General features: G+C 47.0%; 1 protein-coding gene across 8 annotated transcripts in view; it reads right to left on the reverse strand.

Moving 5' to 3' along the window:
• Bcas1 (brain enriched myelin associated protein 1) overlaps nucleotides 1-27,356 on the reverse strand; it is a 73,574-nt gene that overhangs the window by 37,316 nt on the left and 8,902 nt on the right. For all 8 annotated transcript variants that reach the window (XM_050153044.1, XM_050153045.1, XM_050153040.1 and 5 more), the window contains exon 4: nucleotides 14,035-14,609. In XM_050153044.1, the coding sequence (XP_050009001.1) occupies nucleotides 14,035-14,609 (575 nt within the window). The remainder of the gene's footprint in view (nucleotides 1-14,034; nucleotides 14,610-27,356) is intronic.

Consider the following 27,356-nt stretch of genomic DNA (forward strand, 5'->3'; position numbering starts at 1 on the left):
GCCTCATATCTTACCAGCTTCCAGTGCCCTCTCACGGCTTTGGAGTCAGGCCCACACTCTGACACTGCTTCCTCAGGGTCATTCTTTCTGAGAGAGAGGTGTGGCTCTCTCCGCAGTCTCTCACCTCTCTCTGATTCCTCTCTCTCTGTTCTTTCTGGTCTGATTTCTTGGAGTTTCTCAAACACTCTATACTACAAATTATTTCTAACTCCATGGCTCTGGAATCTTCTGCCCCTCTGGTGAAGATCCTCCACATCTTCTTTTAGGGTGTTTGAAAAATTAGGGTGGTGGTGGTGTGCGTATGTGTGTGTGTGTGCGCGGGCGCATGTGTGTCTGTGTCTGTTTGTGTGTGTGTGTGTGTGCGCGCGCGCGCGCACGCGTGTGAGTGCAGTTGCCCATGGAGGTCAGAAGAGGGTGTCAGATCACCTGGAGCTGGAGTTACACAGGTGGTTGTGAACGGCCTGATGCTGACTTCTGGCAACCCAGCTGGGGGCTGCTCTAAGCACAGTAAGAGCTGCTAAGGTCCTAGTCCTCACTCCAGCCCCCACCCTACATCTTACATGGTGCCTTTTCCAGGAGGCCATTTCCAAAACTCCAGCTAAAGCTCTCCTCCCACACCTCTGTCTTTCTACCTGTAGTGTCCCAACACCTTCACTAACCTCATCCATCTCAGACTTTGTCCTTACCTGCCCATAGACCAGCATCTCCACAAAGACAGAAGCTGTGTTTATTTTTTCCAAAACTGTTTCTTATGTATCAAGGGTAGTGTCTTAATTATGGTTTCTATTGCTGTGAAGAGACACTATGGCTATGGCAACTCTTATAAACATTTTACTGTGGCGGCTTACAGTTCAGAGGTTCAGTTCATTATCACTACAGTAGGACATGCTGGCATGCAGGCGTATATGGTGGCGGAGAGGTGTCTACATCGTGTGTAGGCAACAGGAAGTAGTCTGAGACACTGGGTGGTACCTTGAGCATATATAAAACTACTAAGCCCACCTCCACAGTGACACATTTCCTCCAACAAGACTATATCTACTATAATAAGGCCACATAACCTAATAGTGCCACTCCCTTTGGGGACCATTTTCTTTCAAGCAACCCCAGGCAGTGAGACCACAAAAGACATCTAATAACTCTTTACTGTTTAAATGCTTAGCAGATGAATAGAGGAATTAAAAGCTTCAAATAGGAGCTGGAGAGAAAGATCAATATCAAAAATGCTTATTGATCTGGCAAAGGACCTTGGTTCAGTTCCCAGCACATACATCAGGTGTCTCACAACAGCCTTTAACTCTAGTTCCAGGGGATCCAACACCCTTTTTCTGTGGGCACCTACATGCATGCAGTATACATAAACACACAGCATCATATACATACATCTAAATAAATCTTTTTTGAAAACTTGATGTAAGTGAGTCAAGGATGTCTGTCTTAACTAGCTTTTCTTACATAAGAAGAGGACAGAGTTGGTTCCCCATACCCAAGCAGCTAGACCCTGCCATCTGTGTGCCTCTCATGATACTTATTCTGTTTCCAATGGATTTATTTATTGTGCACTATCTTTACTTATGGGTAACTATGTTTGTGGTTTTACATTTTGTCCATTATAAGCATCTCATAGCTTTACTTTAGAGTGTGTGTGGTGTGTGGGGATGGTGTATGTTCATGCATGTGCCTCAGTGTGCATGTGGAGGTCAGAGGACAACTCTCAGGGGTTGGTCTTCACATTCCACCTTGTCTTTGAGGCAGAGTCTCTCTCGCTGCTACTGTGGCTGCATACCCCAGGCTAGTTGGCCTAGAACTTCTGTGCCACTCTCTTGTCCACCTTTCTTATTTCACATAGAATGTACGATTACAGATGCATGCTACAAAATTCAGCTTTTACATGGATCCAGGAATCGAGTTCAGGTCGTTAGGAGCCTGTGAAAAGCACTCCCCCCCCCCCCCCCCCCCCCCCCCCCCCCCCCCCCCCCCCCCCCCCCCCCCCCCCCCCCCCCCGAGTTATCTCCTCGGCCCATACTGAATTAAGCCCTCACATGTTGCTCCATTTCCTTTGGCAAATTAACAGGATGAAATTTATAGGTCAAGAGTTAAGCAAATTTTATAAATGGATATTCCTGCCGGACAGCAGGGGTGACAGCAGGTTCCCTGCAGTTCTGACCATACAGGCAGCTCTGTGTTTCTGCCGAGTAGGTTGGTAGAGCAGGCAACACCTGTAACATGCCCTGGACGGGTAGGGGAAGAGGATGTGACCAGGGACTGACAGACAGAAGCTTCAGGTGTGGAAGCAGAAGAGGATAAGTCTGGCTCCACGCTTTCCTGACACTTCGTCACCACACACACACACACACACACACACACACACACACACACAGTCTTTTCCTTCATCTCAAGGGTTAGGGGTCATTCTTGAACTCCCCAGCTGTTCTTCCATTGCTGCCAACTCCCCAGGGGAAGGATGGGAGGGATGGCAGGGAGTCCTTTTCCCTTTCTCACACGGCCCACCCAGGGCGTGAGCTTCCAGGAGCCCACAGAGACTCTGCATTTCTAACTATTTTGATCACTTCCCCCAACAGAGGAGGGTGAAATACAACAACCTTGCTCTTAGGTCAGATTTTTGGCCTTCTTCCCTTGGTAGTTTCTGGAAACCTAGGACAAACTAATCTTGATCTGAATGTCTCAAACTAGAAAAGCATTTCAGTTAGAGGAATGGAATGATTTCTGATTTTTGTGAGCTATTATAACTCAGACAAGATTATTACAGTCATAATATATCACTATTCATTATAGAAATAATAAAATGGCCAGTTTTTTAAAAAGATCTATTTATATGTATGAGTGTTTCTTCTGCATGTATTCATGTGTACTACATGCCTGATGGTAAGGGAGGTCAGAAGAGGGGGTCAGATCCCCTGGGACTGGAGTTACAAACAGCTGTGGGCTGCCATGTGGGTGCTGGGAACTGAACCCTCATCTTCTGGAAAAACAAGGGCTCTTAAGCACTGAGCCCCTCAAGGTTAGTTTTGAACGTCAACTAGACATAACCTAGAGTCACATGGGAAAGAGAGTGTCAGATGAGAGACTGTCTAGATTAGCTTGGCCTGGGGTCATGTCTGTGCGGACTACCTTATTAGTGGAAGGCCTGCCCATGTGGGTGGCACCATTCCCTGGGTATGGGATCCTTGATTGTATAAAGGGGGAGAGTGCAAGCTGGGCCTAAGTATGCATGCACGTTTAATTCATGCTAATTTACTTCACTGCTTTCTTCCCTTAACTGCGGCTATAATTAGACCAGTTCCTGATGATGTCATCTCCACAGTGCTGACGTCATCTCCACAGTGCTGACGTCATCTCCACAGTGACCAGCTGCAACCCGGCTATGTGACCTGTTATAGGAGGCTGCTTGTTTCTTCCCCAGCCACCCGGGAAGCTCAGACTCAAAATAACCACAAAGAAACTGTATTAATTAAATCACTGCTTGGCCCATTAGCTCTAATGGCAACAAACCACGAGTCTCTTGGTAAAATAATAAATACCACAAGTGGATTAATTTAAAATGTATGAGTTAGTTAATAAGAAGTCTGAGCTAAAAGGCCAAAAAGTGTTATAATTTACATAGTTTCTGTATGATTATTTGGGTCTGGGCAGCTGGGAAAATAAAGTGTAGTCTCCTTTTACAATATGGGGGATGAGGTTACCGGTCCAGAGTTATACAGATGTCAGGACTTCACCACCTTTGACATTACAGACCTTCATCACGATCAGCTCAGCTCAACTGAGCAGTAAAATTCAGCACCATGTAAATGAAACTTGGGGTCTGAGAAGCCAATAGCTTCATAAGGCATGTCCATATGCATATACTCAATTCCAAAATCCTCCAACACCTTCTACAGCTTAAATCCTTAAGCCCTGCCCTGGGAATTTGCCTAAGCCACATCACTTTTATTTCTTGGACACGCCTGTGTAATGGTGTATATAGTGTGTCTCAGTTATCAGGACTTTCCCAAACCCTCCATCTCAGTCTCGCAGAAATGGTCGAAAGCATTTTACAGGAGAGGAAACTGAGGCCCAAGAAGCCACTTCGTGTTTGAGGCCACACGGTGTCCAAGTATTCTCAATAGCCCATTTCGTCTGTCCAGGCTTCACGCCTCCTTCTGATGAAGAGTCCCAAATACCCGTCATGCATCCTGTCCTCAGTTCTCTTCTGCCCCTTCTGTGTTTGAATATTTTCCCTTTAAGAGTCTCGATTGCAGCCTTAGCAGTCTTTCTGAAGTTCCTGGAACGCATTGGGCAGGTTCCTGTCCCAGGTTGTTGCATGAGCTCTTGCCAGGGAATACTATTCTGTCTTACTTCCTTCAAGTCTTTGCCAACCGTTACATTTTTCACTGAACTCTTTTCTTACCACCCCACTTTCGATCGCTACAACTCCCCCAGTCCAGCCTGCGTTCTTCTAGGGCATTTCACCCTGACACTGGGCCTCCTCCCCCCACCAGGGACCTGGGGTAGTGATTGCTGAGATAGTCTTGATTTTCACGACGGAGGGTCCCACTGACATCTGGTAGGCAGACTCCGGGAATACTGCCACGCAGATCCTGCAATACACAGGGCGGAGAATTTTCCAGCCTGGGCATCAAGCGAGAGCAAGGAGCTGGAGAAATCCCTCGTTGTATGAAAAAAATCACCCATTCATTCCTTTGTGCCTCTTTTCCCCCTAGAATGGGAAGCTTTGTTCTTCACCAGTGTCCACCACTTACACCTGGACTCGTGCCCATAGCAGATGCTCCGAAAGAAGGGAAGAATGAACAAATGAATGATTCGATCCAAGTGAGACTGGCGTCATTCATTTTTATTAAGGAGTGTGCTGATGAGTTTCCAAAATCACAGCCTATACATTAGCTTCTCCAAATTTAAAAGAGCTCACCTTCGTTTCTTTTCCTGTACCTGTGATAAATGCTCTGACCTGGAGCAACTGAAGGGAACAGGACCCCCTTGGTTCCTGGCCAGAGTTCATCACAGCAGGGCAGTCAAGGCACCAGGAGTCTGCAGAGGCTGATCCCATTAAATATGAAGTCAGAAGAAGGGAGCAACGAATGCATACGTGCTGGAGCTCACCTGGCTCACCAGCTTAGGGAATGGTGTTGCCCACACTGGGCAGGTCTTCCTACATCAGTTAAAATAATGAAGGTTTTTCCTATCAGGCGTGCCCAGAGGCTGATCTCCCAAGTGCTTCTTACTTGTGTTACCTTAACAACGCTTTCTTAGCCATTGTTCTTTTGCTGTGAAGAGACACACAACCACATCAACTCATAAAAGGACACATTTAACTGGGGCTCACTTACAGCTTCAGGGGTTAGTCCATTATCATCACGGTAGGGAGCATGGCAGTGGGCAGGCAGACACAGTATTGGAGACTGAGCTTAGAGTTCTGCATCCAGATCCACAGGCAGCAGAAAGGGAGAGAATGACTGGGCCTGGCATGGGCTTTTGAAACCTCAAAGCCTACCTGTAGCAGGGTTTTTCTTTTGGGCCACCAACCAGCTCCCAAATCCTGACACAGAGACTTATTGTTAGTTATAAATGCTCAGTCTTAGCTTAGGCTTGCCCCACCAGCTCTTATAACTTAGATTAACCTGTTTCTCTTCATCGCTGTTTGGTCTCAGGGCTTTTTTCCCTTTCTGTATGTCCTACTTTCATTACTTCACCTGTGTCTGTCTGTCTGGCAGCAGCTACCTGGCAGACCCCAGGCATTGCCCTCTTTTGCTCCCTTGTTCTCTCCCCCTTTCTCTTCTAGAGTCCTGTGAAGTACCTTGAATATATAATAAACTCAACACCATTAAGATCTATGGCTGCTCTTCCAGGGGACCTGGATTTGATTCCCAGCACCCACATGATGGGTCACAACCATTTTTAACTCCAGTTCCAGAGGATTTGATGTGTTCTTCTGTCCTCTGAGGCAAAACTTTCACTTGCATAGAATAAAAATAATGAGTCAAACAGAGCTGCTTCGGCAGGTGAAAGCACTTACTGCTGAGCCTGATGCCATAAGTTCAAGTTCGATCCCTGGGATCCACACGGTAGAAGGAGAGAAGTGACTCCCACAAGCTGTCCTCCGACCTCCACATACATGTGTGTGAGCACACGCATACTCATATATAAGTGCAGCTTTAAAACAATACCTTTTATTTATTCTTTGACAGCTTCATACATCCATACAGAGTATTTGCAATATACCCAGCCCAGGGCTCCGCTCACCCCACACCCCCAATCCAGGTCCCTTCCACCTTCATGCCCTTTCTTTTTATTTTGGAATCCACGTAGTCCAGCCGCCCACTGGGGTAGTCACCCATCACGTTGGCTTGAAGTCCTGAAGGTCCGCTGCAAGTGATCAGAGCTTCAGCGAGCTTGTGCCGGTGAGAGTCGTGTTGTGTCCAGAGCACAGCCTGCCACAACTCTCCCGCCATCCTCCAGCTCTCTCTTTCTCTCTGTCCCTCTTCTCCAGCGTTCTCCATGACTTGGGGCGGGGGTGATATAAATGCCATGTTAGGGTTAATCTCTCCACAGTCGCTCTCAGCGTTTGGCTCAGTTGTGAGTCTCCACGTTGACCTCTACTGTTCCAGGAGCCACTAACTAAACACACTGGTCTGGCTCTATGCTACTACACTGGTTCTCATGAGGATTGATGAGGGAGAGTCTGCTTACAATTCCAATTTTGCAGATGAAGAAATTGATGTATGAAAAGAATAAACACTTGCCTACGGTCAAAGAGCAGAGTCGAGATTGAACCCTGACCTCTGCGATTCCATAGCGAAAGGATTGCATGTACCAACCACCCTGCCTTCATTGGCTCATCTCCACCCTCCTGGTTTGCTCAAATGCCCACCCAGCAATGGATTTGATCTTAAGTGCACTCCTCCCTATCCTTCTTCACTGATGGATATTTTCCCACGTTCCCAAAAGCTATGTGATCTCTTTGATCCTAAAGATGTGCAGGGCTCTAGTCTAAGATGGGAATGATACACAAGCCAAGGAAGGCGAAGGAGGACATCCTGAGGAAATGCGTAGGGACAAACAACGGTCAACTGAGAGGTGTGTGTGTGTGTGTGTGTGTGTGTGTATGTGTGTGTGTGTGTGTGTGTGTGTGTGTGTGTGAGACATTTAGTTTGCTGTCATAGCCCCGCCTCAGCTCAGGGGAATGATCCAGATGGGTAAAGGCTCTACTAAAAGAAAACACGAGGGAAATTGTACAGTTCTAGACTTGAAGGTTTTTGTGTCTAGGACAGAGAAAGAGTGCAAAGCCAAGAATCCGAATGTCTGTACAAAACCTTCATCCGGCAGGCATGCTAGCAGGCGCCCAGGCGTGGCTGGTCAAAGCAGAAATTAAGTCAGTCTGGGTAGAGGGCAAGTTTGGGGAATTTTTAGTAAATACTTGGTAATTTATGGTAAGCGCTTGCCAAATATTAAAAAAAATGCCTAGCAATTCCATTTCTAAGAGTTTATTCTAAACCTAAGATCACATGGGCTAAATGAGAGAAGGAAAGAGTTGTTTGCTGTAGGGAGGTTGACGAAAAAAGTTGGGGAGACAGGAAAGACCGTGAATAGGACATGGCTAAAGACATGATGGCATGTCTGTCTATTTGTAGACTACTTCTTAGGCATGAGGAATGAGGAAGTCTCTATGTGAAGACCAGGAAAACACGACCTGAGCAAACAGCGTGGAGCAGATAGCGGGTAATTCTAGATTACCATGTCTGGGAAGGGAAGAAATAACAAAGCAGATGTTATTTCTGTCCAAAGAAATGATAGAAAGATACACTAACATACAAAGGATGTTCAGTCAGGGACATGGTAGACACATGTATCGACTGTAATTTCTTGTTTTGAGCCAGGAGAGTGCATTCCCGTGTTGGCTTTAAGTTTTAGGGACAGGCCCGGATGTGATTTCCTGCCTTCTCCCTCCGAGGAAAGCTATGTCTTGGGAACATGACCACGGTGGCTGAAAGCTGGGCAGCAGTGACTTCACTGGAATCTTTACACCAGGAACCTGGCAAAAGCACAGGAGCTCCAATGGAAGGAAGAGGAGGGGAGGCACGAAAGGGACTTCGGCTCATGTTCATGCCTTGACTCCCTTAGAAATTGGAGCTGTGCGGGGTGCTGCCTGGGATCAAAGGAAAGCAAGGAACCCTGCTCTCCTCTCCCCTGGGATGTCAGGACAGCAGCGAGGGTTTCTTCGTCTCGGAGCAAAGGCACCTCGATGGAGCCATTAAGAGTCCAGGGAGAAAAAGATGCTAATTTGCCTAAAAAGGAAGTAAATCAGCCACTGAGAAGAAGATACCAAAAGCATTTTGAGTGGCTTCATTAGGGAATTGTGATTCTTCCAAACACAATATATGTCCCCCCCCCCCCACGAAGCTCACAGTTACTGAAGAAAATCAAAGATGTATTATCAGTGTAGGGAAATGTTGCTTTTATTTTTCTCACAATTCCTATTCTGATTTTCATTGACTAATAAAAATGCGTTCTCATGCTTTAAGCGCAGGGCCAGACAGGGAAAGAATGCAATTGAAGCAACCTAGGAACTGTCCATCAGGAAAGGGCATTTCTACTGCCACTGTCAGACAGTGCTGAAGACAGGTTTCTTTGAAACGCCAGCGTTGTTTCAGAGCAAGGAATTGCCACCCACGGCCGGGATCGCCGAGTTTGGGAAGTGAGGAGATCTCTGGGCAGCCTGTGACCAGCGAGGCAGGGATCCAGATGTCCAGTGTGACTTGGGATGGGCCAGCCTCATAGTGCCACCTACTGGAAGAACCGGGGAAATGCTGGGTTGTGGGTTTTGGTTTGTATTTTGTTTGCTTGGGGGATTCACTCCATGGCTCATTTTGGGAAACAGACAAACCAGGCTTCCTAACTCCTGCTTGTAATCCCAGTACTCGAGAGGCTGAAGCAGGAGGATTGCCTCGAGCTTGGGGCTAATTTAGGCTATATTACAATACTCTGTCTCAATACCCCTCCACAAATTAAAAACAACCTAAAAATAATGGAAAATATAGAGAAACAAATAGGAAAACTGCATTCATTAAGCCGTCATGGGAAAGAAGTCACTACTAATAATTTCAGTATTTTTCATTCTCTTTTTCTCCGTGGAAGAGTTGGTGCACGCGGAGGCTGGCGGAGAGTTAAGATATAGTGGAGTCTTTCTCACTCTGAACGGTTTTCTTGCAAAGGACCCTAGAACTGAAAAAAAAAAAATCCCTGTACTGGGGTTGAGCCCTCATTGGAAGAGTGTTTGTCCAGCATCCACAAAGCCCTGGTTCCATCCCCAGCACTGCGATAAATGCCTCAGAAAATAAATTTAACTATAAAGTGGGCCATTTGAATGGTGAGTGTGCTTGGAAAAAATAGTTTAAATGTGTGTTGTCACCGTACAGGATTGAAACAAGACACACAGAGATCCACGTAGACCAGACTTTGAATGGGAATAAAATAAACCTGAAAATATAAAAATCTAAGGGCTGGAGAGCTGGCTCTGCAGTTAGGAGCATTTGTTGCTCTTAGGGTGGGTGGTGGGTATAGCACCCACCCTAACTCCCGCTCCAGGGGTTCTAACACCCCCTTCTGGCCACTGAGGACACTGCATGCATGTGGCGCACAGCAGGCAACATACATATGTAAAATGGAATATATATATTTCCATGTCCTCTGCCATGCTTTCTGAAAGAGATCTACGAATTCTTACTTTCCCACTTCCTTCTTCTTTGGGGGAAGAAAGAGGCAATTCTGACAACTTTATTTGCTTTTTCTAATTGAGCCCAGTAACTGAGGCATTGTGGAGGCGCCACACTGAACATGACCGCCCATCTTTGTTCCTCTGCAGACAAACCTTAGCGTGTGTAAAGCTCATCTGTGTCTCCCCAGAGGAGAGCAAGGGCTCCAGACACTGGATTTACATCACCCAAAGCCATGGGCTCGCTGGGGAACGCAATTCTTCCATTAACCATGCTGATTGTTTGGGACTGGTGATGGAGGGGTAGAAAAAGCATCAAAGAAGGCCAATGGTTCCCCTTGCTTCCTGTACCAAGAGTCTCCTTCCTCCTCCCTCCCTCCCTTCCTTCCTGTGTCTCAGTGGCTCTTCTTGACCCGAAGGCTTGCTGTTTTTCAGCTTGATCCCCATCAGCACAGACAGGTGAATAGAGATTTTTAGTTTAATGGAATGTTCTTGTTTGTGTCTTTGTTTTGGAACAGGGTCTCATGCAGTCCAGGCTGGACTCAAACTCACTATATAGCTGAGGATAACTGTGAATTCTGGATCCTTCTGCCTTCCATCTTCCTGATGCTGGGGTTCCCTGCTTGAGCCACTATGCCTAGTTTATGCAATGCTGGGACTGGAACCCAGGGTCTCGGGCACACTAGACAGACACTGGCAGCTGAGTTACACCCCTAGCTTTCGGCTTTTGTTTTAGGCATTAGTAACTACTTTGGGGCTGCACCTGGGGACACAGACAGGAGCTCACTCTTACTTGGGCATGAAATGGAATATGAGTTTTGCGGCTGGCAAGGTGTGGAGGGGAAAGGTGGAGGGGAGAGGTGGAGTGGAGAGGTCAACGAGGGCTTGCAGGGGGCACCTCTGTCACCTGCATCCTTCTAGACTGATAACTGAATTCACAGTTATTAGAGGGGGAAAACCTCAGCATTAATAACTGCCTCAGACTAACACAAACTCGTAACCCACTGTTCATAACAGATAGGTTGTGGGCTTAACAAACTTTCCCAACAGTGTGAAGGGTTTTTAGTGCTGCGGAAACAGGGCAGTAGACTCTCTAAGTACTGCTTGGTGTTGTGGAAAGAAAGAAAGAAAGAAAGAAAGAAAGAAAGAAAGAAAGAAAGAAAGAACACACGCACGTACGCGCCCACACACGCACACCCCCCCATACACTCTTTTCCTTGTCATTTTAGATAACACTTTCAGCATAGCCCTCCCATCCATTTTAAAGGCCAGTCTCCTATTCCCAACCCCAATCCACCTACAGCTTAGACACTCAGGAGCCGATTGCTCACTCATTCGCGGTTTCCTTTGTGGTTGTTTGTTTGTTTTGCTCTTTTGAGACAGGATCCTGTGCAGCTGAGGCTGGCCTCTTGCTCACTGAGTAGCAGAGGATAACCTTGAACATCCTAGTCTTCTGCCTCGGCCTCTCAAGTGCTGGGATTACAGACAGGTATCATCACATCTAGCTTTTTCCTCATTTTAGAGCTTGGTGAGCACTTCTGAAGGCACTGCTGGACGAAAGGAGAGCAGGAAGCAGAAACAGCAAGCTCGGCTCGCTCTTCAGATGTGGGGCCCCGAGTGACTCAAGCCATCCCTTAAGAAAATCTACAAGGACCGAGGAGATGGCTCAGCGAGTGAAGGTGTTTGCTGCCAAACCACTTTCTCTTGTACAAGGTTCGTGTTTAAATAATCAGCGCAGAACTTGAATACATTTATAAGCAAAGAGAAGCATTTTGAAATCTTAAGGTCTCGCCCCTGGCACCCACCCCCAACCACAAAGATAGCCCTGGAAGAACCACGGGGGAAACAGAAACCCAGTGTTTCCTTTTACAGCCAGGAAGGCCTGATTTCCATCATAGGATCATTTTGTGCACGTGCGTGCGAGGAAATCTATTAAATGTTTATCTTGGAAGCTCGGTTCAGCTGGGGAGAGAGAGGGGAAGAAAGCCGCGTCCCTGCCAGCCAGTTGGTCTGTGTGAATCACAGCTCAGTCAGACTTTCAGGTCTATAATTTATCTTTTCTTTGGCCTCTGGGGTAAATGCTCCATTTGTGCGTGAATTCTGGCCTTGTTTTAATTATGCTATGGTCTGAATGTAGTTTTATAAGGCACACAAATGAGATTGTTATTCTGAAAACACAGATTTGTGTGTTCCCCCTCCCCTCCCCCAGGATGAGATGGGGGCCGGTTATCTCGGCCCTAATTCAGGACTCGGTGGGTCAGTGGCTGGAATTCCAAACCCAGCATGCGGTAACAGTGGGGGGTGGAGGCACAGAACTGTGGGGGGGATGGGAGCCGGGGAGGGAAAGCTGACGTGGCAGAACCCAGCGCCTAATTCACCCTAAGAATTCCGAATCCAGTGTTTAACTTTACGCTGTGGCGGTACTAGCTGCAAGAATGGTATTAATTGAGATGTTATATTCATGTTATTTTCTGAGGGCTGTATTTTCTCACTATACTTTAAAAAAATTGGTTTTCCTCTAAACACAGAAATAGGCCACAGGGACCAGATAAGAAACCTGTACAAATCAGAAGGCTATGGATTTTTTTTTTTTGCTGTTCAATTTTTAAAAAACTTCGCACATATACGCATCTGAATATCCATGCACTTGTGGGCTGAAGGAGAAATGGTTATCTTATACTTTGCAAAAAAAAATATTTTACATGAACATAGTACACAATGGACACTCAATATTTCCAATTTCAGAGACATCGCCAACCAAAAAAGTACAAATTTGAAGTGTAACACAATTAGTCACACACATTTCCCAGGCAAATATAAGTAGGAGAGGTCTTTTCTCCAGGAAAGAAAACATGCTTATAATTGGGGGAGGGCTTTCTCCGGAAGATGATTTCAACCTCAAACCCCTGGGCCGGACTCCTCCATACTTGCTGTGATCACATCTCGAAGCCAATCTCACCTGGGAACCACACCTAAGTTCAGGTGCCGTCTGGGAGGGTGTCCCTCGTCCCAGCCCAACAGAGGAGGCCGACTTCACAAAGCAAACCTCAAAACCGTTGGCCCCCATGAGAGTCAGGGTGGACTGAGTATGCCTGGGGTTTGTGACTGAACACCTTCAAGATCTAGCTGACGGATGCTGGTCTGACTTGTTTAAGGATGATTTGGTTGAATCACTAGGCCACCAGGCACAATGGGTAGAGCACAGTTCTTCACTATCTCTGTACAAATAGCTTGATTTTTTTTCCCTCACTCAGGCGATGGCCTGGCTTCAGATCCCTACCCCTTATAAACCTATGGCTGTTCCAAAGCCATCACCCCTGAGTGGCTCTCGGAGACCATGAGCGGCGGTGCAAACCCAGCCAGAGCTTCTCTACCCGGACCATGGGTATCAACAGTTGTCCTCAACTGTGAATCACGAATATGGGTGACCAGCTCATAGCCCTCAGAGGAGCAGCTCCGGGCTCTTGGCTTGTGCACACGGCAAGGCGCTTTCTGCAGCAAGGCTGACCCGCAGTGAGTCCAGACCCCTCCCGCATGCTGCTCATTGAACTGTCAAACTAGTACAGTTGTTTGGGAATGGACGCGTGAAAGGACATTTGAAATTAAACCCTGAGTCCAAATTTGTGGGCGTAGTGCGAATGTTGATAGCAAGAGGCATCAGTGTGTTGGTCTAATTTTTTTTTTTTTTTCAACTTCAACTGCCTAGAAATTTTGTCTGGAATCTTATAGTCATGGCATAATTCATTCTTTGGGGTTTGTTTGTTTGTTTTTTGTTTTTGAGACACGGTCTTATGTGTCTCAGGCTGGCTTTAAGTAGCTAAGGATGACCTTGAATTTCAGATTTTCTTGCTCCCACCTCCCAAGTGATGGGATTAAGAGCTCTCGTCTCCTCCATACCTGGTGTATCCAGGACTGGGGATCAAATCCAGGGCTTCAAATACGCTAGGCTAGGCGAGCACTCACACGGGGATGCAGAGCATCCCCAGCCTGGTACGTAAGTCATTTCCGTTGCTCTAGTGCCTTTCTGTCTGGGCTCATAAACATGGCCCTGTACCCCCAGCCTTGGAGAAGGAGGCTAGGTTTATCTCTGCAGACGTCACCTACCACCATAAAAAAGTGGTTCCAGATACTTAGCTCTTTGGATGTTCTGCCTACACAAACACGGAGGAGAAGCTAAACTTACCTTGTCTAGGACCTCGGAGACTATTAGGGTGACATGCGCAGTAGCCTCACGCGGTCAGTGTCCCCCCCCCCCCCCCACAGAAGCACCCATTGGAGAGGAAGTAGGTAAGCTTTCATATACTTACCTCCCCAGCAAGGACACCATGGGGATTCCCGGGCAAAGCAGGAGTCTCTGCGGCCTGGTTTTGGTCCCTCACCTCCTTGGCTTCTTCAGGCTGGCTGTCGACTGGGATACTTTCTCTTCCCCTATCCAGTTTAAACAATCGGTCGAAAAAACCGAAGTCTTTGGGCTTGGAGGGGCTTTCTGCCTGGGACTCAGGTGGTGAAGGTGCGGGCGGGCAGGTGGCAGGGAAGGCCTGCTGCTTGGCCTCAGTGCACCCTGGCCTTTTATCCGCAGCCGGCCCGGGTGCAGCTGCCACCGGAAGTGCTCCGTGCTCACTTGGGTCTTTGTTCGCAGGCGCTGTGCCGGGGCTGACATCAAGCCTGCCCGATGCAGCCGATGAATCCGTGCCTTGGTCCCCGGGACGTCCTGGTACAGGCCGAGAGAGTGTCAAGAAAAAACGCGATCTAGCAGCTGGTGCCGCGGGCTTGGCTTCTCTCCCAAGATTCTTTCCGCTGGCATCGGCCACAGCTTGGGCCTCCATTGTCTTGGGGAAAGAAGCAGCCGCATTATCCTTGGAGATGCTTATTCCCAAATCAACTGTAAACACAAACATAAACAGTGGTCATTCATCGAGCCAGGAAATTCAGGGGTGAATGATGGACTCCAGCTTTTAATAAACAAAGGCTTCTCTGCAGACAGAAGGCCTTGTCCTCCGCGGCTAGCCCGATGGGCATCTTCTGACCCTGCTCTTCCTAGGAGAGAGACCCCTGAGGCTGATGAGGTAGAAAAGCCGCTGCCTGGGAAGTCACTGCCTGCCGGGGACCATATGAGTGAGACCCAAAGTCTGCTGTCCCCGTTTATCTCCCTGGAACCCAGAGAAGTGTTAAGATTGTCCAGTAGGAAATCACAGCCGGTTAGAGTTTGGGCTCAGGAGCCGGGAGGTTGGTCCTTCAACCCCTCCACACTCTAGACATCTGGGCCTGAGCCTTTCTGTATCATGGGATCCTGTCCTGTGTATTTGCCTCTCAGTTCCATTGGTCCCAGCCCCTTAAATGCCTCCCACACCCCATTGCTATGGTAATGAAACATGTCTTATAAATGTCCCTTCACACTTGAGGCCTGCCTCTAGCAGGGAGCCCCTTAGTCCCAGGATTATGGAGGCAGATGCAGGCAGATGTCCGTGATTCCCAGGCCGATCAGAGCAACACAGTGAGACCTTGTCTAGAAAACAAACAACTAAACAAAAAAATCTTTTTGACTCCCAGCCCTTAAATTTTCTCTGCTTTACTCTCTGGTAAAGATGAAGAAACAGTAGCCTGCCCTCACCGCTGTCTTAGGAAATGACACTAGTTAATATGTTTAAAGTGTACAGAAGCATGGCTGGGATACGCTCACTGCTCAGTACATGACATGAACCGTGGCTGCTGTCACTGTTGGTGAGGGACAGCACTGCTACCCTGCTGAAGGGACCGCCCCTCTAGTCCCTGGTGACAGAGCTCAAGCCACCTTCCCTCCCGACTCCAGCGAGAGCGGAAACCAACTCCTGAGTTCGTGTTCTCTCTGTCTCAATGTAAGCCATCTATTAGCGTAGACTCTGGGGATAGATTAAACAGTAGTGCTCAGAAGTCGACACTTTGCAGTCACAAAGAGCAGGTGCATCCAGGAAAGTCGGGGCAGCCACCAGTGTGGCGAGCTCACGCATTCTGTGTGTATAGGAGGCAGCTTTCCAAAACTCCTGGAAGCTGAACCCCTAAACAGCCGCCCTTCCTGCCTTGAACCAACTGAATTGCCTTATTTTCAAGGCCCCTCGGTAAGAAAGCAGTGGGGAAGAATTTTGGAATCTTATTTGATTCTGAAGATCTTTTTCTACAAGCTTTGAGATTCTGGGAAAATCCCTAACCAACTTGAATTTTCCTTATTTATGAAATGTTGATGTTGGCCTGGGGAGATGATTCATTCAGTCAAGGACTTGTCTCACAAACATTAGGACCTGAGGACCTGTCTCTGGCAGTGTGTGGTGTCCCCGCTGCCACAACCCAGGTAGAAAAAGCTGGGTGTGGTATTCCAACCCTGGGGAGGTGGAGACAGGGAATCCCCGGGACACACGGGGCAGCCAGTCTAGCCTGAGTTCCAGGCTGATTAGACAGTGAAAAACCCTGTCTCAGAACAAAAGAGGATGTGTACAGCCCCTGAAGAGCAATGCTTGAGGTTGTCCGCTGGCCTCTACCTCACACATCCACGTGTACACATGCACCCGAACCCATATGAACACTGCACACACAAGCATGTGAGTGCACACACATACACACAGGAAATAGGATAAAATAAATAAAGCAAGTGGGATCGTGGGTAGCTCCCTGGAACGCCCGTTATGATGCTTGTGGGGAAGCTCATCTCATCCCAGTCCAGGCTGCTGCCCCTCACCCCCAGCAGGGACCTAATGACTGCAGATTCTATGATAAGGATGCTGTTGAAGGCATCTCTCCATCCTTGCCAGCACTGCATTCTCTTCAGTATACACTTAGACACACAAGTCCTGGTATGTTTGCAAGAAGCCAAGGAGCAGGATGAAGGGGTGGTGGGGGAGACGATCGGAGAGTTCTTCATTATATTTCCATTACGCGTTAGCATGGGATGATAAACACATGCCCATACACGCACGCATTCGTTCACAGCGGCTCTGCCAGACTCTGGCATCTTACAGTGTCTGGAGTCAGGAGGCTGAGGAGAGAGTCTTCTTTCTGCGTGACTCAGTGACCTCTTACTAACACAGAAGACAGAGAAGTGGCATAAGACAGGGCAGTGACAGACTGAGGGAGGTTCATGAGGAGGTCCCCTGTCAATCAATGCCTTAGCTAACCCGGCGAGCTCTTTTTCAATTTTCTCCTGTTCTCCAGGCACTCCAGGTACTGGAGGAGAAGGCACTGCAGGAGGGAGGGAAAGAGAGAGGGAGAGGAGAGAGAAGCAAGCAGAGCAGGGACCAAAGGAGCAAGGAGGCCTTTAACTTGTCAGAAGGAACAAAATGGATTGTGGGTCTGGTCTGGAGGGAGAGGAAACTGTTCACAAAAAGGAGAGCCTGGGACTGAAGGCAAGGTGAGGCTTTTGCAAACTCCTGAGAGCATGGACTGGTTTCCCTGCTTCATGCCCTGGCTGGGAACCAAAGGAGCCAAAAGGTGAAAACAGCACAAGACAACATTCTCCATGGCAAAATAATAATAGTAATAATAATAATAATGCCAGTATTTTGCTTTGAAAGGCTCAGTACCAAATAGGACACAACACATTACATGAAGAGTCAACAGCCAAAAGAAACAAGAGCCCTTGTCAGAGATCAGGTAAAGCTACTCTGTGGCTTGGTCGAACTTGGAGAGCTCTGATTGGCTCCCTTCATGACAGCTGAAGCTCTGTGCTGTAGGCTGGGTAGTTCCTACTGTTAGTGGAGTATTAGGGAGAGCTTGGGCTCTGGAAGCCCTGACAAGCGGGGCTTGAACACCCATCTCAACAGGTGGATGAAAAGTCCACAGATATCAAAAAGCAGAGAAAGGAGATGTAGTCAACATGTCACACTGGGAAGAAGAACAAATAAAGAGGTCCAGTGACCCCAAGTCCATCTTAGGAGTCCAGTGACCCCCACCCATCCCCAAGTCCATTTTAGGGGTTCAACCTCTTATGATCACTAATGTTTGTTTTATGAAATTGGTGCATGTATATTATATCTTCTTGGTGAATTGACTTGTCTCTTTACTAATATGTAGTGGTCTTTTAAAACCTCTTCTGACTATGTTTGGTTTAGAGTACTATTTAACAGATACCAGGTAATCGATGGTTGTTCATTTGTCTGGTCCCCATTTGCTGTATAGATTGTTTTTCATCCTTTGCCTCTCAGCCCGTGGGAGCCCTTTGCTAGCACAGTGTCTTTCTTTTTCCTTCCTATAATGGCACTAACGTGGACAACTCCATCCACATAAAACCTGAGAAAGCTTGGGAAGTAATTCTAGACAAAAAAGAACAGAGTTAAGCATGGCTTCTTGATAGCAGCATTTTTCTCAGGAGGGCTCTGTTTGCTAGAGGCAAGCACATGTTATTTAAGATAGGCTTCCTGACTCAGTTTTAGCAGCAAAAACCTTGCAGCTCTTTCAAGAGGACCCACCAGCAAACACTTAAATGGTGTTTATGAATAGCCGACAGCATGCTTCTTGGTGGTGGTAGGGAAGTACTGTGGGACCATGGTCTTGTATGCTTTAATGAATTGTCACTTGTATTAGTTTAATAAAATGCTGATTGGCCAGTAGCCAGGCAGGAAATATAGGTGGGGTGACCAGAACAAAAGAATTCTGGGAAGGGGAAAGGCTAAGTCTGCAGTCATTACCCAGACCAAGAGGAAGATGTGATGCCTCACTGATAAAAGGTACCAAGCCACGTGGCTAACACAGATAAGAATTATGGGCTAATTTAAGTTGTGAGAAAGAGTTAATAGGAAGCCCAAGCTAGTAGGTCTACCAGTTTATAATTAATGTAGGCCTCTGTGTGTTTTTGGGGGGGGACTGAACAGCGGCAGGACTGAAATTTCAGTTACTTTCCTTCTTTCCTTCCTTCCTTTTGTTTTTTTGAGACAGGGTGTCTTTTCATAGCCCTGACTGTCCTGGAACTTTCTCTGTAGACTAGGCTGACCTGGAACATACAGAGATCCACCTGTCTCTACCTCTGCTTTCCAAGTGCTGGGATTAAAGGTGTGTTCCCCCACTGTCTAGCTGTACAATGTCTTTCTTGGTGACAACACAGTTGGTTCTAGCTGTGTAACCCAGCCTGTCTCTTTCTGGACAGAGACCATTTACACTTAAGGTGATCACTAACCTTATTCTCTACCTCTGCATTTCTTTCTTCTGCTTGGTGGAATCTATTGAGCATTCTTTCCACTGTGTGTGGGTATTTATTTATTTTCTTAAATACGATCCATCAATTTTTTTTACTTCTATTTATTTTTTTAAAGTCTCACCTCCTTTGCTGCTGTTTTCCTATCTGCTGGCTTTTACACTCATATTGCTGGTTTTCTCGTCCATTTTGCTAACTGTCCCTCTGTGTAGTTGACTTCCCTCTCCTGGTCCTTGATTGAATTCAGTGGCTTCTTTGTGTGCTGTTTCAGGTCATGAATCATTTTAAAGGAAAGCTTTTGAAATCTTCCTGGCATTATACCCGAGTCAGTGTCTTGAGCTTGGGAGTTGGAAGTTCTGGCATTTGTAGAAGTTCTCTTGCTTTTCTTTTCTTCTTTTCTTTTCTTTTCTTTCTTTTTAAACAGTGTTTTGTATTTCTGTGTCACAGTTTGTACATCTGTTGGTTTGGATTTTTCTTCTGGTTTAGGAGGCCCCTACTTATTTATTATGCATGTGGGGATAGGGCCAAGTGCTATGACATATGTGTAGAGGTCAGAGGATGACCCGAAGGACTCTCCTTCCATTGCGTGGGATTGAGGCTTTGAACTTAGGTCATCAGCGTGGTGACAAGCGCTTTTACCTGCTCTGCCATCTTGCTGAACTGAAACCACCACCTTAGGCGTATATGGATTTAAAAAAAACAACTTAGTATGTCCCAAACTTAGTACTGTCAAGTGTTTTAGGGAACCACTGGGATAGGGGTCCTAGAGTATGTCCCCCGTGAAACAAGAGAACTATTGAAATTCCTCTCCCTACTGTTTGTGAGCCCCAGGTGAACAGTCTTAGGATGTCTAATTACAGTCCCAGGTGTCTTTAGGAATGCCCAGTAGTAGGGCTAAGTCAGAGTTGAGCCCTGGGTGAAGCCTTGCATACTCTCAGAGGAAGAAGCTGATGGCTGCAGCAGAACAGCCACCCTGTAACGAGCTGCTGGGGACAGGCTCCTCTTATTCTGAGATTTATTGTCCTAGTTCTAGAAGTTTTCCAAGGGAAAGCTGAGGCTACTCATCTTTGCTCTCCCAATGAAGCGTTCATTTCTGAATTCCTATTCTGTTGATTCATGTGCTAGTTCTTCCCCCAGAACCTCATTTTTGTGTATGTGGTGTGTGTACAAGTGTGTGCAAGGGCACATGTGCAGGGGGTACATACACATGTGTGTGCACCTGCATATGGAGGCCAGAGGTCAACTTTGATTGACTTCCTCAATCACTCCACCTCATTTTCTTACTGTCTGAGGCAGGTCTGTCACTGAACCTGGTGCAGACTGGTTTGGCTGGACTGATGGCTCCCCAAGTCGCAGAGATCCTCCTGTCTCAATCACTGGGATTCTAGATGTGCGGCTGGGCTTTTTTGTTTGCTTGTGTTCTGTGATGTAAGCACTGGGGGTCTAAACACGGGTCCTCCTGTTCTCAAGGCAAGCACTTCACTATCTCTGCCGCTCCTCCAACATCACGTCCTACGCAACCCTGTCTCACACACTGATATCCTGATCTCTCAGGCTAAGTTGCAGAGTGGACATAGGATGCCCAGTAATCTCGAAGGGGCGCCGTTACAAATCCTGCAGCTGCTGTGGGAGTTTGTAGAATTATGGGCCAACATGGGTAAAACACATTGATCAGACAGAGCTATTGTTGGGTCAGGATCCAAATGCAGACACAGGGCGAAGCAGTTCCTTGCAGAGGGAGGGAAGGAGCTGCTGATTTCTTCAAAAGAGAATTCTATTTAAATATCAAAGGGCTATGGGAAGCCCTTGGGGGGAAGAAAAGCGCTGGTGAAGACCTCTGAGAGTCTGCGAAAATGACCCTCTGCGGGGTCGCGTTGCAAGAGTCAAATGACACTTCAAACAACTGTGGTTTTCAGTCCCAGGCAGATGCGTTTGTTGTTCAGAAGTGTCAGAGTCAGGCTTCGTGGGACAGATGCTTATGGCTTGGAGGAAGATGGTAGATTTGGAAATTTCACTAACGATCATATTTCAGGCTTTTCATCTCAGTTCTGAAGAGCCAGGATGTCTTGGCAGGAAATCCTAGCACAAATAACAGAGAGGGCTTTTTGACTTGGGAATGGAGTCTTGATTATCAGCTTGATTTGCCTGGACCGTGAGTGACGTCATGGATCTGAAAGCACTGTTAACCCCGTGCTGCCCAGAGGACATTTTCAAGAGTGACTTTCAGTTTCTGAGGAAGAGACAGCAGCGAGACCACTTTTCACTCTTGTCTTTCTCCGGCGTCTTCCAATGCTCATATGCTTTGCGAAAATGTGGAATATGCAGGGTTACTTCAGATGCAAAGCCAACTGTTCCAACAGGAGCAAATGCAGCGGATGTTTGAGCTGGACTTGTGGGGCTTTGTTTGGTTTTCCTTCTTAAATCAGTGATAGTATGCATCCTTTTTGCCTCCAATCCCTGCAGCCTGAATGTGTCTCCTCAAGAATTCTGCATGTTTGTATATGGTGGTTGCATTTCTCATTGTGAGTGGGTATGGAGGTCAGAAGAAGACAATGTCAGGTATTGTTCCCCTGGCTAGTGAGCCACAGGGACCTTGCCGTTTCTGTCTCCAGCATGCTAGGATTACAAACATGCCACTACTCCCAGATTTGGTTTGCTTTTGAAGACAGGGTCTCACTGTTTAGCTCTGGCGAGCCTAGAACTGGCTGTGTAGACCAGGCTGGCCTTGAACTCAAAGAGATCTATATGCCTCTGGCTCTTGAGTGCTGGGGTTAAAGTGATACACCACCACACCCAACGTTCTTTTTTTTAATTAAGTCTTCTGGGTGTCAAACCCAGATGCTAATGCTCTTGCTTGCAATGCAGCTGCTTTACAACTGAGCTATCTTTCCAACCCTATATTAGACATATTTTTATTTAATGATTTGTATATAAAAATGTTGTCCCTCATAGCCAAAATATCCAAATCTGTCTTCTCTCTCTTTTAGACATCACATAATATTTCTTAATATAGATGCTGCCAAAGCTGTGTAAGCCATTGTCTGTTCTATGAACATTCCGGTGGTTTCCATATTGTTTCTTTCATCTCCCCTACTAACAATTCCAGTGTAAACATCCGTGTTTAACAATCCTAAGCCAATGTTTTTTTTTTCTTCTGTAAACTGCAAGAACAAATGGAGAGCTGCTGCCCCCAAACTAATGAATATGCAATCAAAAAAAAAAAAAAAAAAGATGCTGCCAGATTGCTTTCCAGAAACAGCCTGGAGATTCAGAGCAGCAGGTGAACCAGAAATGTTGTCCTCACTAACTGGAGATGTCCCCCCTCACCCGTCGTTGAGGGAAGCTGATCAGGTGCTATGTTAAGCATGTTTAACTGCTAAGTAGCTTGATAAAGAAGGTGGCACCTGGCTCTCTTGTGCACACAGCTGTTAGGGTGGGCTCTGGAGAAGTTCTTGGCACACAGGAAACTGCTGAAGGCTAACTGTTGTTAATCTGGGATCTTAGGAAAATCACTGAGCAGATAGTAGGAGGCAAGATTCCCAGGGGAGCAGGAGGCAGAAAAGCCACCAGGTTAGGAGGGCAGCACTGTTCCAAATAGAGATAAACAAACAGTCACTGGGGACACCCGAAGATGCTTAGTGTCATTGTCACTGAGGGAAAGCATGGCTTTGCTCCACAGGTAGCCAGCAGTCTGTGCTGGTGAGAATGCTGAGCAACTGGAATCTGTGTACATTACTGGGCGGTTGCTTTGGAAAGCAGTTACGAAGTCCTCAGAAGGGTGGACATTGAGCCTGCCTATGACCCACAGTTCTGTTCCTAGATAGACATGTCCAAGAGAATCAAAATCTGTATCCACTCAAAACTGAGCTCATAAATGCACAGGGATATGCTATCTATAAGCACTGGAGCTTAAACAATCACCACCAGAACATCCGTTTATGTGTGAGTGAATCAAGAAAAGAGGCCTTTGTGCAGTGGAACACCATTGACCTTAAAGGAGAACGATGCAGTACAGATGCACCATGACCTAGGTGAACTCTGAAGATGGTCTGTGACCAGGCACTTTGAAGAGGGGATTTGGGATGGGGTCCAATAATCCATGAAGTTAGAATGGAGACATCATCTCCCAGCACAACCTTGACCTTGTTACGTACACTGTTTGAAATGTCTACCGTGTCTATGAACACTAGAGTCACTAACTGAATACCACTAAAATGTACAGAGAGGGCTCGGGATTCAAAGGGCTTGACTGCAAGCAGGAGGACTTGATGCAGGCCCTGAGAACCCATGTAAGTGCTGGGTGAGCATGGCAGCCTGCCGTTAACCCAGTCCTAGCCTTCCATGGTAGAGACTGGGGGCCTCCAGAGGAAGCTGGCTAACCGTGCTAGCCATATGGGTGAGGTCAGGGTTTGAGAGGCCCTGCCTTGAAGAATAACATGGAAGAGACATGAAGGACGATTGCTGACATCAACCCTGAGCCTCCACATGCATGTGTGCACACACACACGTGCCAACATACATGAAACCATGTATGTTACATATACATGAAAAGAAGAAAAAGCAAAAAAAATGTACAGGTAATGAAAAAGAAAAAGTGAAAGAAAAAGAGGGGTATAGAAAAGAGATACAGGACTCAAAGCAGAAGAAAGAAATATTGATAATGGTGATTCTGATGGTTTGATGTTGGCTGATAATGGTGATGATGATGATAATGATGGTTGATGATGACGGTGGCTGCCGCTGGTAATGGTGATGACGGTTGATGATTATATGATGATAATGGTCATAACTAGGATGAGTGTTACAATTTTTCGAAAGCGATCTTCTGAGAAGTTTGAAGTAGTGAGTCAAATGGGATGACGGGGTCTACTGTGTAGTGTGTTTGGTCAGAACGCTGTTGCAGACGTCCTGAGTTGGGGGGATCCTAAATGAAAACCCTAATCTCAGGCTGACTCTGGAGCACCACAAATCTCTTACTGACCTCCTCCCAGAGTCACATGTGGAGCTGTGAAGACAGGGGCTCATTTCTAGCTCCTTGCAACTTCTGTGCCTCACAGAGCCTCAAACTGCTCCTTAGCCATCCTCACATTCCCACAGCTTCGGAATCTCCCAGAAGGTTGGAGAAAGCTGTGCTGGTCTAGGCCTTGAGTATGTTGTGTGTGCTGAGCTCTGGTATGTTATACCAAATGACAAGAAACCCTTTGCTTTCAGGAGCTTAATTTAAAAAAATTTAAATTAATTGATTAATTCTGTGTGTATTCTCACGTGTATCCAGGTGTATGTGAGGTGGTGCATACATGTATACGGGTGTGCAGTGCGTGCACGTATATGGGTGTGCAGTGCATGCAAATTAGAGGATAGCCTGGGGTATCGTTTCCCTAGCATTATCTATCTTGCTATTTTGAGACAAGATCTCCCTTGCTAAGTAGGCTTGGCTGACTGGCCAGTGAGCCCCAGGGATCTGTCTCTCTACCTCCCCAATGCTGGGATTATAAACATATGACACCATGCCAGCCTTAAAAAATAGGCAAACAAACAAAAAAGAAAGACAAACGTGGATTCTGGGGATCAACTCAGGTCCCTGTACTTTACTGACTGAGCCCCAATCCCCTACCAGACTTTTATCCAACTCATTCAAGCATTTTTAAAATTATAGTAGTAGCTTGGCACTGTGTTAAAGCCTATAACCCCAGCTACTGTAGGGTGACACAGAGGGGTTGTGACCTCAAGGTCAGAATGAGCCGCAACAACAGCAAAACCCAAAGCAAACACAAACAGAGCAGTTGGAAATGGCGGCTGCCAAGGGCATACATGGATTAGCTTCTGCCCAGGCCCCATCATTTTTCCACTGCCAGGCGGCTGTGATTTGGGGCATTGTCTGGGGAGAATTCCTCAAGGATGAAAACTGGCAGATTCTCACTCATTATCTTACCAGCAGAAACCTTTCTCACTTGAGTCAGGATTTTTCCCTTCACTAAATCGATCCCACCCATGTGTGTATTTTAAAGATACAAAATTAGACAGTTCCTCCTTTAAGGACAATTGACGAGGGATGGAAAGGAAGATATTAATTCTAAGACATGTCTTAGCCGTGTGTGACAGAGACAGGTATCAGCTTCCGAGAAATGACACGCTCTGGCCGATCAGTCACGTGCCGGGATCTGCCATCCCTCAGCTGTGAGAACAGACACTCTTAAAGAGAATAAATTTCCTCTTAAAGAGAATAAATTTGCTAGAACAGATTCAAAGACAGAAAGAAATGGGGGCATTTTTATTTCCCCCAAAGATCTGTGAAGTTTTGAGAATAAATACCTAAGAGGGAAGACCTGCTCAGGTAAGACTGATTCATCCAGGCTGGAGAGATGGCTCAGCGGTTAAGAGCACTGGCTACTCTTTCAGAGGACTCGGGTTCAATTCCCAGCAACTTACACCTGTCTGTAATTCCAGTTCCAGGGGATCTGACACCCTCATACCAATGCATATAAAAGTAAATATTTTTTTTTTAAAAAGATAGACTCATCAGGGGTAGCCAGTGACAAAGGTTGGCACTGCAGACTGCATTGCTTGTAGTTGGCCTCCCCTCCTCCATCTCAAGTTCATCCTTCATAGCTGCCATCCTTACGGTCCCCTTACGGCCGGAGAGAATGGCATGACTCCTGTCTTACAGGACAATCGTGGACAGTGCCAATTCCACCCACCGTTATACAGCTAGCACGCCGCAGAGCTGACACCCCAGGCCCCAAGTCAAGTTAGTTCGACTGCAGTGCTTGCATTCACTGGGGCACCAAATGGCCAAAGAGTCTGGGCCTTAACACAACACAGGTATCTTACAGTTCAGAAGGTCACACGTTAAAAGTGGGCCAGCGTCTAGACATTTTCAAACCTGTTCTGAGGCTGTTTACTGCTTAGCGTATGGCCTCCTTCTCCACAGTCAAATCTACCAGCACCCATCTTTAAGTCTCTCTCTCCCTCTCTCTTTCTGCCTCTTTCCTTCCTCTCCCCTCCTCTCCCTCCCTTTAGCATCTGCTCCCAATGTCACGTCTTCTTTTCCAGCTCTGTCCCTCTTGCTTCTTTCTTTATAATGGCCATCAGATGGCTTAGACCTCTCCGAATGTCAGGAGCCATTTCCCCACTAACAATCATTACAGGAACCATCACCCTGGGGAGTCTGCAGAATGCCCCTCACCCAATTAGCAGCAATCTCTTAGTGGAACCCGCCTCACATTCCAGCTATCCAGGAAACCAGGTGTGGCCACTTGACTTCCTAGCCTACCTCCTGGCCTACGTGACCTGGAACACGCGGCAAGAATCCAGTTACCATATATAAACTGTAACCCGTCCCTAATAAACGGAGGCTTTGACAAAACTGCTTGGCCTCCTTCTTCTGTCTTAGCTCATTCCCTTCCAGGTAGTGCCCCTCCGAGACCCTGGAGTAACTCGATTGCGGGGTGGGTTACTAACCCCTAGACTGAGTAGCCCACCCAACGCAATCCACATCCGAATAGCTCAGGACCACAGTTTCCATGTCACCCACTCAGCAAGCCTGCTTTTGCTCACCCATAGCTAAGGCACCATGCTCCCAGGGGGCAGGGTGACACCATCTGGGAGAGGTAGAATGCTGACGTGCGCCTTACTGGCCCTCACCTGCAATGCTCCGTGGCTTCCCAAGTACACACCTTGCAGATATACATTGCACCCCAGTGCATGCCTTCTTAATGAGGATGCTGTGGTCCCAGGTGAGGGGATAAAACCCTTTATTCTTTCCACACGAACCCAGACACAAATCACACACTCGTCTGAGTCAACCTCCCTAGGATATGACAACACAGAAGACGGGTTCCTGTGCGTCCGGTACATCCTCCCCACCCACCCTACTCCTTTATTGTCCCTGGTGCTCACTCCCTGCCTCCTTTGGCTTCTGCCCCAAACTTCAAGCCTGTTTCAGTGTGAAGGTGACTCGGGCGCCTCTCTGGAGAACAGATGTGTCTTTTTAAAGCACGTTTTTGTCATTAAGGAACAAAATGTTAACTAAACTGCAGCAGCATTCTCTCCGCTCATACAGTGTGGCGTTCTGTGAATCCCTGCCTTACAGTCCCCGAGGGCACATGTGCCCTGGCCTTTGCAAAAACAAAACAAAACAAAGGCAAGCCAATTATCATCCACAATGGTTAAAGCCCCTTTGACAAACCCAGAGAGCAATTATCTTCCGCAACGGTTAAAAGCCTCCGTGACTTTCCTTCCTGGGATCTCTGGGCTTAAGCGCCATCTCATCTTTCTTGCTTTTAGTGACAAGGTAAGCTGGGAGCTGACTTCCTCTCGCCTTACTAGGTGGGAAGGACTGTCAGATATCAGTGGGACTGTGGTATTTCTGTAGCCAACAACCTATGAAGCGGAAAGTACAATACTTCATCTTTTTTAATGTGTATGTGTGTGTCTGTGTGAGCGTGTACACTACAGGCATGCCGGAGCCCG

This window comes from Alexandromys fortis, unplaced genomic scaffold, assembly GCF_014885135.2.
Source record: "Alexandromys fortis isolate MF-2015 unplaced genomic scaffold, M_Fortis_MF-2015_v1.1 scaffold_81, whole genome shotgun sequence".
NCBI classification, from domain to species: Eukaryota; Metazoa; Chordata; class Mammalia; order Rodentia; family Cricetidae; genus Alexandromys; species Alexandromys fortis.